Raw genomic sequence first — 12,912 nt, 5'->3', positions numbered from 1 at the left:
TCCAAGAGTGAAGAAGCATGGCAATCAATTGCCTGAACTTACATGAAATCTCTAGCCCAATAGAATATGACAAAAAAATACTGATTAAATGACTTGAAGCAGACTTGATCCCCAAGGCAGAAGGAGTTAGTGAGTTAGCTTCTTAAGATCAAAGTCCAGCAAAGAAGGGAATCTGTCACTGAAGTTGAAAGTGGACCGTTCTTCGCAACAGAGTTGCTTTAGACCAGATCCTTGACCTATGGATGGGGAACTAAACAATGGCAGGCAAAGTCCTTCATTTCCATTTCTGTATTAGTTCTAATAAAAGGTGTAACCTACAATGTTCTAAAGGCCTCTACAAGTAAAATGCTTGGAAGTCGTCCACTAAGAAAATGAGACTTAAGTACTTTAAGTCGCCCAAATGTTTTACTCCTACATTCACAGACTGACCTCTGCAACCCTTTTATCTATGTTTCCTTTGATCACTATCTTCCAGTTGCTAAATCTCACTTCTCCAGGTAACACTATAAGCATTAAAAAACGAAAACACCTTTACAAATCAAGTATGTAGCATCTTCAGCAAAAACTAGGGTTGGAAGATGCTTCTTTTAAAAATTGCAGCATTAGTCTCTTGCAGCAAGAAATGCAGACAACTGGTTTACTGAAGCCTAGGTTTTTATGGGCAGGAGCAGATTTCACTAGATGAGTGAGTAAGCTGTATTTCTTCCATTCTTGCTGAGTTCCACTTAAGCAACTTGTCCAATGTAGCGAAAAAGGACTGGTAAAGATAAGAGGGAGCATAAAGCAGAAATACTCATTTGTGGTATGTCAAATCAACGTGGTATCCACTTAAGTGATGAGCCCAGACACCGAAGCTCTAGTCTTGCTTCAGATCCAAGGACCAATAATGCATTTTAATGATTTCCTTGTGTTGACTAGATTGACTTTGCCAATTGTAGTGTACCACCTTTAACACGAAAAGGCCTGGAATCAGAAGGTGCAATCTCAGGGATTATAGGGTTTCTATAATCCTGCAAGGAAACCTTTGAGAGATGAAAATGTTGGGCTGAAGATCATTCTCAAGACAGGTTGCAGAACTGATTAGAAGCCATTGGCTGGTGAGCATTTCTAAGATGCTTACCTCTTTTTGAAGTCCCTCGTATCATGATGGATGCTATCTGCCCTTGAACTACATCCCTTTGATGGGAGAAATACTCAGCTCCAAATGTTATCTTCTAAACAACCAATTCTTACTGCAAGCTGCCCCAAAGATCCCTGCTGTCAGATAAGTTATTCTGGTTCTGCACATAGCACATTTGCCCTTTTCATTGAAAGATCCCCATCCATCCAAAATAGTAAACCACAAAGGGGGTCGGGGAGGAGAGAGAGAATCCAAAGCAGAATGCAAAGAAAGCAGAAATAATTTCACACCTGAGGAATGGTGCAACTTAAACATGGGCTAAAAAAGGAGCTGAAACACAAATAGCTTTTCCCTGACATGAAACCCGATGTGAGGGTTTTTATTTATTTATATCATTTCTCTATCGCTTAAGATTAGATAGATGATTGATAGATAAATGATAGGTAGATGATAGATAGAAGATAGATAGATAGATAGATAGATAGATAGATAGATAGATAGATAGATAAGAGTGGTACTTTGGTTCCCGAACAAATCTACTCCCGAACGCCGCAAACCCGGAAGTAAGTGTTCCGGTTTGCGAATGTTTTTTGGAAGTCAAACATCCGACGCGGCTTCTGATTGAGTGCAGGAAGCTCCTACAGCCACTTGGAAGCCATGCCTTGGTTTCTGAACGGTTTTGGGAGTCAAACAGACTCCCAGAACAGATTAAGTTCAAGAACTAAGGTCCCAAACACCATAACCAGACACTGGAGAGACCTGTCAGGAGTAAGCATGGACCAATGGTACCAAATAGTATGGGAAACAGCCCTACTAGAAAAATTAACTAATAAACTGAAACTGACACAGGGACAAACAGAAGAAGAGACCTTCACCCCGGTATGGCTCCCCTTTATCACATACACAGCCCAACAGGACAATGACAATAATCCACCAACAGCATACAAATCAATATGGCTAACCTGATCCAAAACACACACACACCCCACTCACACACGAAAACAAAGATCACCACAGCCAATCACAAGCAAACAATCACACCCTAAGCCAACCCCAACCTCTCTCACCACCAAAGGAACACAAGTGAACAACACAAGCAACGCTGACACCAAACTCTACATACATTAAACATAATAGAAACACCGCTACCCGACCCCACCCCCATCCATCTTCCCTCCCTCCACCCCCTTTCTTTTCTTTCTTATTCTTTTCTTTTTCTTCTCCCCCTAATGCCTCAACAAATGAAACGGATTTGTAAAAATGTTACATGGGGGGGGGGGGATGCGAGGCATTGCACCTACCTCTGTAAAACAAGAAAATCCTTAATAAAATATTTAAAAATAAAAAAAATAAGAACTAAGGTCCCACTATAGATAGAGATGAGATAGATATAGATAGATTGATAGACGATAGATATCTTTTATTCAGTATACAAAATACTAAAGCAACAACAGACAGCTTAAGCAACAAATACTACAAAAACACAGAGTTGACATATAAAAATATTTTGCATTAATACAACATTACTAATAAGTATAATAATAAATATCAGTTCTTTTGCCTCTGGACACACCCTCCCTATCAGCTTCCTGGCTCTCACCCAGGGCTCCTCCCTGGAACTCACCCAGAGTCCAAACAAACTCTCAGCCCACCCACAAAAGTCTCACAAAGAGCAAGGTTGCTGCGGACATAACCCTAGTCTCTCGCTCTAGACTTGCTTTTTCATGGGCAAGGTGGGCAGAGCTTCCTCAGGCTGTCCAGCACAGCCATGTCCATTGAGCAGTTGGCTGCACTCTCTGGACCCAGTTGCAGGTGCAGGAGGTTTGGCGAGTTTCCCAGAGGAAACTCCAAGAATGGGAAAAGGACAACACTCTCCTCTCCACTCACAGGTCTTTCTTCATCTTCTGCCTCCCTTCTCTTCCAGCTGCTTTTTAGTATGAACTGCCACTTGGATGATATTTGCATGGTATTTGTATTGTTACTGACACATTACCGTTGGTTATGAAACAGAGTATTTGCCTAAGTATATGAACCCTTGCCCAAGATCTCATCCTCCCTCTGGCTCATTTTCAGTTGTCAAAACTGTGTTACCATTCCACCTTGTCTCAGGCACATTATGTAAGCCTCTTGGACAGGTGTCCCATTTAATAATAATAAAATAATAATAATAATAATAATAATAATAATAATAATACTTTAATATTTATATGCTGCCCATCTGACTGGGTTGCCCCAGCGACTCTGGGCGGCTTCCAACAAATTAAAACACAGTGAGACATCAAACATTAAAAACTTCCCTAAACAGGGCTGCCTTCAGATGTCTTCTAAAAGTCAGATAGTTGTTTATCTCCTTGACATCTGATGGGAGGGGGTTCTGCCTGGTTCCCTGTAGCTTCACTTCTCGCAGTGAGGGAACTGCCAGAAGGTCCTCGGAGCTGGATCTCAGTGTCCAAGCTGAATGTTGGGGGTGAAGAGACGCTCCTTCAGGTATTCAAGGCCAAAGCCGTTCATGGCTTTAAAGGTCAACACCAACACTTTGAATTGTGCTTGGAAATGTACCCTCACACCTGCATGCCCCCTGTCCCCCAGAAACAGTACTTCTGTCTTGTCGGGATTCAATCTCAATCCATTAACCGCCATTTGGCTCCAAGTAGTCCGGGCTTTAGATCCTTTGATCTGGCAATATTTGTAAGTAGTCTTTTTATCACATCCATACGTTTAAAGTATTTTACTTACTCTGAACCCTAAAGGATGGCAGAATGAGCAGTATATTTCCCCCTCTCCTCCATCTGAGTTTAAATAGACTTTTAAAAGAAAGCTGGCTAGACAATAAGTTTGAGGGGGGGGGGGACCACAAACCTTCCTTGCACAAAATAGACTAATAATTCAGGGCCATCTAGTGGTGAAATAGTATTCCTATTCTGATACAGCAGAAGCAGGTTTATTAAGTACAATCGTACCTTGGTTTTCAAAACAGCTTAGTTCTTGAACGTTTTGGCTCCCGAACGCCACAAACCTGGAAGTGAGTGTACCAATTTGAGAAATATTTTTGGAAGCTGAACATCCGATGGGGCTTCCAATTGGCTGCAGGAGCTTCCTAGAGCCAATCAGAAGCCACGCTTTGGTTTTGGAAGTCGAACGGACGTCCGGAACAGATTCTGTTCAACTTCCAGGTACAACTTCAGTTATAGAGTATAGAGTATTCTGTAGTACAGATAAATAAAGACATTTACTGGGTTTTTTAAAATGCAGGCACTAAAACATGTTACAATGTGTTAACGACATGTTTACCCATGGAGATGCAAAGGTATGAAAAGCCAAACTAGTACTAGTGAGCTGTTACTGAATAAGGTCAACACAGGAACAATGGAACAGCATTGATCCTGCGAACATCCCTCAATACCATACAACATTCCAAACAGAATGTACTTAGCAGTGTTCGAAATTATCCAGGCACCTTTTACACCTGTTTTTTTTTTTACCACTTGTGACCAAGTGAAGTGGCCTTGTCACCAGGGTGGTGCCTGACATCTCCACCATCTGAGGATCATTGGATGTGGAAAAGCTTCCACACACTAAGACCCCAGCCTGTAGAATTCTACCAGTTGTATTTTATCTGCACAATCAGAATGAATTTCTGGAACCTAAATGCTTTTTCTGTGCAGCCTGAGCAGGAGCAATCACCAAGAAAAAAAAAAAAGTCGGAATAGGCCAATAAACATGTGGACTGTCCATGGATCAAGTGACTTTTCTCCTTTAGGTTCTCAAAGCTCTTAACCTACCTCAAAGTTGTCATCTGAACTAGCCAGATGACAGTCCCGTCATTTGAAATTTAGCACCTAGCTTATATATCTGAGTTTTTTTTACTAAGTGGAATAGTACCTGTACATGGGATTTGTGTGACTACAGTGTATGACCCATAGAGGATGTATAACTTGGGTTTCATAGTCTTGCTTTAAAAAGCCAAATGGTCCAGAGCTACCTACTGGGACATGATATAGACTCAAATACACAGATGGATGTTATAGAAGGAAGAGAGGATACATTCCCCGAATCACACAACAGCAAAGGGAACCTGTACGTCAGCTCACCTACGTGGCAAAGGTGGCTCTTCCTACTCATCAGGCAAGGCCTCCTGACTCAACTTCCTCCAATGATGCAACAAGTTCCTAACTGAGAAGCAACTACTACTTGCACCAAGGCTGGAAGATGGACGCAGATATGCTATATTTATTTTTTAAAGCAAGTCACTGTTCTGATTCCATACCTATAGTATGATGTAAATATTGGCCATCTAGGTGGTTCTAGAGATTAGCAAGTACAGAGCAGGTACTGCAGTCTTTTTCATTAGACCAACTTGTCTCTCTCATCTACTAGATGAAAAACCCTTCGGCAGCACAAAAAGCCTGGATGCTGAGCAGGCACTGATTCCATGTCGCAAACAGCCTAAAGCAATGATCTGAAGGCATGCAGTAAGGCAGAGCTTTTCTACCTTTTTGAGTCCACAGCACCCTTGACCAACTAAATTCTTTCTGCAGCACCCCATAGCAGCTCAGGCGCCCAGTTATGTCACAACTTCCCTGCAGAGCTGGCAGCCTCTCATCCTTTTTTGAACACCCTCCCTTGTGGAGTGTTCCCTCAGCCTCCTCTCCCCTCTCCTTGGGAGTCCTCTGGGCAGCTGCTGGTGCCTTCCCTGATCTATGAGCCCCCCCCCCCGCCCCAAAGATAGGTGCCTCCTCACACTGCCCCACAGGGGCCTGGGACTTGTGTGTCTATTCCCAAGGACTGGCAGGCAGGCTGACTGAGCTCCCTCACCCACTTGCTTGCTTATTCCAAGGCCACGTCAGCTCCTGGCACCCAGCACCCCCTGGCCAGCACCAGAGGCACCATTTGCCTGGGGAGCTTGTAGGCAGGGCTGCTGCAACAAACTTTTGGGGGGCAGAGACACAAGAGGGCATCAGAGGAGGGAGGGGAGGAAAGAGGGGTGGAGGGCAGTGTTGCCCACAGCACCCCTGACTATCATGCAATGCCTCCCAGGGTGCTACAGCACAACGGTTGAAAACCACTGCAATAAGGGACTGGTGATTCTGCTTTTGGAGCCAGTGTGGTGTAGTGGTTAAGTGCGGTAGTCTCGTAATCTGGGGAACCAGGTTCGCGTCCCCGCTCCTCCACATGCAGCTGCTGGGTGACCTTGGGCCAGTCACACTTCTTTGAAGTCTCTCAGCCCCACTCACCTCACAGAGTGTTTGTTGTGGGGGAGGAAGGGAAAGGAGAATGTTAGCCGCTTTGAGACTCCTTAAAGGGAGTGAAAGGCGGGATATCAAATCCAAACTCCTCTTCTTCTTTTCTACAAGAGGTTCTGCATACCAAGGCTAGACGCTTCTAAATAATGAAGCTCACCGAGTTTTCAAAATAGCATAACGCCCAAGAATGCTGCAGAACTGGCCTCAAAAGGCCTTTCATGAAGGCGTAGGAAAGAGCCAGGGAGGTGATCACAAAAAACAGGTTTCATTGCCAGAACAACTCTGGCTTCTACTCTACTGCTCAAAAGGTATGCAATGAGAGAAGAATTTTGACAGATTAAGGTTGCTTGTGCAACACCCAACTTCCCCTGTTCTAGCCATAACACTTCTGTGCCAATCCCTGGCTTAAATCGCAGAAAAGACCGTGGAGCATCCAGCATAATGCAAAATTGAAATTCAAGCAATAAATGCAATGCACATTGCATTCACATGGTGCTATGAGACAGAGCTGGTGACATTCAAGCACTATTACCTATTATTAAGGCTGAGAACATGTTAATAATAATAGTAATTTTATTATTTGTACCCCTCCCATCTGACTGGGTTACCCCAGCCACTCTGGGCAGCTTCCAGCATATACTAAAACATAATAAAACATTAAAAACTTCCCAACACAGGGCTGCCTTCACAGTTCTTCACATCTGATGGGAGGGCGTTCCACAGGGTGGGCGCCACTATCAAGAAGACCCTCTGCCTGGTTCCCTGTAGCTTCACTTCTTGCAGCGAGGGAACCGCCAAAAGGACCTCAGAGCTTCCTAAACAAAGGAATCCTTGCGGCAGCTGCATTTAACACTGGTAAGCCCTGACTACCCATGTGAAATGGAAAGGGGCACTACAAGGCAGAAGTACATATGCTGATCTGGTACATTCTGGGTCAATGTCTGCTTTGCAGTCAACCAGCGCTTTCAGAGTCAAGCTGGGGGGGAAACGAAGAAACCATGCCTGTGTATATACAGCAAGCAGAACTATCAGCGAAAACAAATCTCTCTCTGCATTTCCCTGAAAGAACTCCATCAAACCTATCAGCTGGCCTTGCGGGAACTGCCCAACTTTTGTAACCCTGGCCTTGAGCAGCAACTAGGTCACCAAATCAAGGGAAAATACCAGACAGCTCTGAGGAGACTTGTGATTCCACATCCTAATAGCTGTCAACTTTTCCCATTTTTTAAGGGAAATTCCCTTATTCCGAATAGGACTCCTCGCAAGAAAAGGGAAAAGCTGACAGCTATACGTACGGTAATGCTGCAGAAGAGTCTGCCGCACAGCCCAGAACAGATACTGCCAGAACCACCACCAACCCAAACACTCCCCACCCAAAGCTTCGCAACCCAAGACACCAATGACTCCATAGGGAAGATAAACAAATAGTATAGAGGTTTGTAAGCCAACACTGTGTGGGTGGAGTTCTACTCAAGCAATGGGGCTGCCCCTTTCTCAAATCCTCCCTGCAGGCTCCCCATGCCTCCAATATCTGCTCTGGAGGGGGCCCCCAACAGTTTGGAGCAGATTTCAACAATGAATGGGGGAATGGAGAACGGTCTGTTCCATCGCACAAGCAATGTTCCACTGGACACAGTTCATAGCATAACCCCACTTAAGACATTCAGTCCACAGAGAGGGAGTGGCACCTGTGACAGGTAGCAGGGCCCACAGGGAAGATGTTATGCGTGTGGCTATGGAACCTGTTCGAGCCAATTGTCCACTGGCTGGAAATCATTTGGAAGCTGCAGAACTCCGTCTTATATGCCTCATCTTATGCTGATCACCTCCATAACATTCCAATGGACTTATGTATTGGCGGCTCCTAATCACTTACGGGAGGATAGCCCAATGAGCAACCCCTGAGGCTTTTTGGAAGCCCCTCGGGAATGCTTGATGCCTCCAGCCCTTGCTCTGCCTTCCCCAAGGTGGGTGAGTGAAGTGCTGAGCCCCCAGAGTTTTGCCTTCCCAAAGTCAAATTAGCGCTTTCCCAGCTTTGGAAAGGAGATGAGAGGGCTACCCCTGAACATATGGGGAAATAATATCTGGGATATAGCAATGTCTGAGCGTCACCAGACACAGGATGGCAGACACATTCGAGGCATAACAGACAGCTTTCAAGAAATGTGGAGCCTTTTCTTTAACTATGTTAATGACCAAAAATCAAGACCTTTCCTTTACCAACTGCTCAATATTCTCAGTGGAGGGGTTACGTTAAGTACTATGTTTGAATGTTGAAAGTGTATGTAAAACAAACACCATTATATGTACTGCTGGAGAAGTGTTTAATGGTTATTGTATTTGTATTTTTAAAAAAAACAATTAAAAATGTGTTTGGTTTGGTTTTTAAGACGATAGAAGGGTCTAGGGCCCTACCAGAGCCTTGTACCTCTTTCCCAGAGCCTGGCACCTTGCTTTGGGAAGGCACAATGAGGGCTGGGGGGGGGGGCTGTCAAATTTTGGCCTTGCCCCTCACCCCACGTGACAAGGCAGTGTGTGGCCCCTGGGTTCTGGGTCAAAGTACTCTTGCAGCCCACTTGATGTGAAAAATTGAGCCACCCTGATTTATGAAGTAATCTCAATTTAACACCTCCCTGCAGGTTCGGATCTGCTAAATCTGGATTAGCCGAGATTTATTAAGACCATAAACTACTAGAAGTTTGTGCTCTCACTCCTCCCACGAAGATCTGTATCACAATTACTAATTGCTCTGCGGCCTCTTTCTGGAATGTTTTCAAAGAAGGGTTGTGTTTCTTTCTTTCATTTCCTTTCTAAAAATATAAAATTACACATATTTGTGTAAGCTTCCAGAACCCATGGAATTAATGTGAAATGTAAACCTAAATGTTTAAATAAAATGCCCTTGGGATTTGGGGGGGGAGGGCAAAATGCAACCATGATATTGTAGTTTTTCTCTCTCTTTTTTTTGGCCTTCAAGAATATCACTGACATTTACTCACTTGAGATATAGAAAACCGATCAAGATAATCATTTCTGATCTATAGCATATTATGCATTCTCACCAATACAGAACATACAGTGGCATGACAAATGATCATTCAGCAGATTAAAACGGAAAAAGAGATATAAGCACAATCTATTATAATGAACTGGGAAGTGTTGTAAAAACCACTCAAACACTGAGGAAGGAAAGACGATGCTAAGTCTACAGAAGTCTGTGGTTTCGTTAAATGTTTTGTTTCATCCCTCCCTCTCCCCCCCCCCCCATATTGGATTTTCCATTGAGATTTTAAGCTCTGTGTATTATTTGTAAGCCTTCTTGGTTTTGGTTTAATGAAAGATAGAATAAGAATGCAGTAAATACGGGACAAGGAAACAATTTTATTGCATTCTTTCCAATACGAGAGCTGCCTTCTCCCTTTTTCAGGAAGATTTCATTTTCCTGTTTTTGAACTTGCTCGGCTTTTTAGAAGAAACACATATTTGAGTAAAGTCTATTGGTTTTAATCACTCTATGGAAAGCTAAGAAGAAGGGATTGATAAAAACGGCCAGTTTTCTGTTGAATGCAGCTCTAATCTTCCATCATCATGGCACCCAACACATCAAACCAACTCACTATTAGATGTTCCACCATCTAAGAGCCAGCAGTAGTTTAGACAAAGTTCAAGAGCACGCCATCCAACCATATTACCACTCTATTTTCACACTATCATTATGCTTTGAAAGACTTTGCAGGCATATTCTAGTTTCACATACATGAAGGCCTGAGTAAATATGTCTCCAAGCTGTATCATTCCGAGGTACTCATCATCACTAACACAAAAAGAAAACCTTGCCAAAAACAGTTCCTCATTCTGGTTTGCTAGCATCAAAGAGAACCAATTTCTGTACATTCAAATACAAGCACCTGTATGTAACTCGTGAAATAAATATTAAATTGGTCCCAAATGGGGTGGCCAGATTCCTAGCTCAGGTTCCATTCAGAACTCATATATGCAGCTCATGAAACAGCTGCATTAGCTGCCAGTTTATTTCTGGGTCCAATGTGAGTATGGTGCTCACACTAGTGTTCAAAACCCTAAATAACTTAGGGCCCAAATATCTGAGAGATCATGGCCTTCTCTACAGACTCAGATGTTAAGATCAGCAGCGGTAGGGGGATGTCTTGGCAGTTCCGCTGCCACTACCCAGGTGAGGGCGGTTTGGGTAAGGGAATTCTCTGTGGTAGCCCCTAAATTGTGGAATTCCCTCTCCACACAGGAAATGCTGAAGATGCACTTATTTTATCTGGGCCTTTGACACCTGAAATGTATATTTTTAGGATCCGCCTTACTTACTTAAAGTAAGAGATTCTAACTTACTTTAAACTGTTTTTACAGTTGTGTTTTGAATCGCTGTAACCTGACCTGGGACCCTGGAATGAAGGGTGGGCAACAGATTTTAAATTATATTATTAATGGTGACAACTAGTATCTGCAATCTAGTTAAGACTTCCATGTTTACATATTTTCTAACTGAAATACATGAGTGGAAATCAGACAAGACTCCAGAGCCTAAAAGCTGCTTCCACGTGATTTTCTCCAATTCTCCTGTCATTACATCCCAGGTCTTCCTGGGAGTTCAAAAACCTGAAGCTTGGGTGCCAAGGGGATACGGGGAGCTCCACTGGAGAAGCAGCTAGGCATTCTCCATTGTGCAAATGGAATTTCACTGGCCCAGTTCCCAGTGCCATGCAGGCAACCCTGGGTAACATATATTTTTAAAAAATTATAACCCACTTTTCACCCTCTAAGTCTCAAAGTGGCTTACAACAGCAACAACATACAAAATACCTAATTTAAATATAAATTAAAAACCTCAGAAATTTAAACAACACTAGAGTAGAGGCATCAAGGATATCAAGCAATCAGTGTCCTCTCTTTGGCGGGAGTTTAGCATTGGTGTAGAAACAAGAAAGAGTGTTTATGTATAATATCATACGTAACACACACACACAGCCTCCAGGATTCTTCCATTTTACCCCCCCCCCCAAAAAAAGGTTTACTTTTATCAATATTCAACACATAAATTAATAACACTTCAATATCTAAATAAAGAGACACTATGTAACTCTTTCAAAAAAAACCTTATGGAAAAGATAAACAATCCATTTAGTCTAGTACTCAAAACATCCTTCTTCCGCTAATGCCTATTCTGTAATTTCACAAATATATTGATTTGTAAAATGTGAATATTTTAAATAAGACATTTCAACATACAGCCTCTTACCTTTAAATAAGATCCATAGTATTTGGTAACATATGGACTGTCGCACTGACTCAGCACTGTAATCTCTTGTTGAATGTCTTCTATTTCATCTTCGGCTTCTTCAAGATCAATAATTTTTATAGCAACAACTTTCTGACTTTGATTGTCAATTCCTTTAAAAACTTCACCAAATGAACCTTTGCCGATCTTCTCCAGCTTTGTAAAGAGCTCTTCTGGATCTGCTTTCAGATTCTGCAGAAATACAGAAAAGAAAAACAACACCTTTGATTTTATGATTCTGAGTTCTTGAAGGCATGTCCACTCAGAAGTGAGACTTGCTCCCCAGTAGCATACACAGGATTATGGCGTCAAATAATTTAATTTACACTGCAGATCTCAGTTCAGTACAAATATTCTAGGTTGACAGTTTAAATACAATCGTTTCAAACAAACATGGGAAGGCCTATTCTATGTTTAAACTATTTGCAAACAAGTTTTTGAACTTCAATTTTGTAATATTCTCCTTCCTAGATACTGAGTCCCATGTGATCTACCAGAAAAAGCAGGGTCATCCCTAAATGAAGTGCCAGAACCCCAATGTCTAAATGAACCCAAAATTCCCATCGTGAAAACCAAAGTTCTGTGCTAACCTCAAGGTAAAGAATAGGACGATCTGCGCTTAAGAATTTGGATTTATAGAGCTGTTGCAGTTGAGGGGTTGAAAAATTAAGGTGATTTCAGCAAGTAAAATGTATGCTGGTTAAAAGTAATAGGGCAGAAAGGAGGGTGATCTTAGGAAGACAAGGGTGTTAGAAAGGCAGTAATTCCATTTTACTCATTATAATTCCATCCCCCAAGTTACTAGGGGCCGAGCCTAGTTTACACTGCCAATGTATGCTGTCATACTACATAATATACATTATACTTCCTCAATATAGTGTCCTCCAGATAATTTGGACCACAACTCCTATCAACCCCAGCTAACGTAACTTCCACCAACCCTGAATGTTGGCTATCAAGTTGAGGAAGGCCCTAATAGCCTCACATATAGGATTGTTGCTGCAGTTGTAATGTGTGTATCATGAGAACTTTGTTCCATGAATGCATGCTGTGCAGCTTCATACAATTCCACCTTTTAATAACAGAAAAGCATAGAAGTGGCTGACATCGTTTACAAGGCACATTTAAGAAGCCCACATGTGCTTGGCCATAACGCATGCAGAGAAACAAAGCCCCAAGCACAATCTGGATCCTTCCCCTTCAAATGACTGGCTTCCATGATGCCCAAACTAACCTCAAGG

The 12,912-nt window shown here is 42.6% G+C and overlaps 1 protein-coding gene across 1 annotated transcript in view; it reads right to left on the bottom strand.

Annotated features, from left to right (window-relative positions):
• Window positions 1-12,912, bottom strand: part of STK24 (serine/threonine kinase 24) — a 40,592-nt gene that overhangs the window by 21,703 nt on the left and 5,977 nt on the right. Inside the window, exon 2 of the mRNA XM_028728265.2 lies at window positions 11,633-11,863. Coding sequence (XP_028584098.1) covers window positions 11,633-11,863 — 231 coding nt within the window. The remainder of the gene's footprint in view (window positions 1-11,632; window positions 11,864-12,912) is intronic.

This window comes from Podarcis muralis, chromosome 4 (genome assembly GCF_964188315.1).
Source record: "Podarcis muralis chromosome 4, rPodMur119.hap1.1, whole genome shotgun sequence".
NCBI classification, from domain to species: Eukaryota; Metazoa; Chordata; class Lepidosauria; order Squamata; family Lacertidae; genus Podarcis; species Podarcis muralis.
The sequence above is the reverse complement of the archived record's forward strand: the minus strand, read 5'-3'. Positions and strand labels throughout refer to the sequence as shown.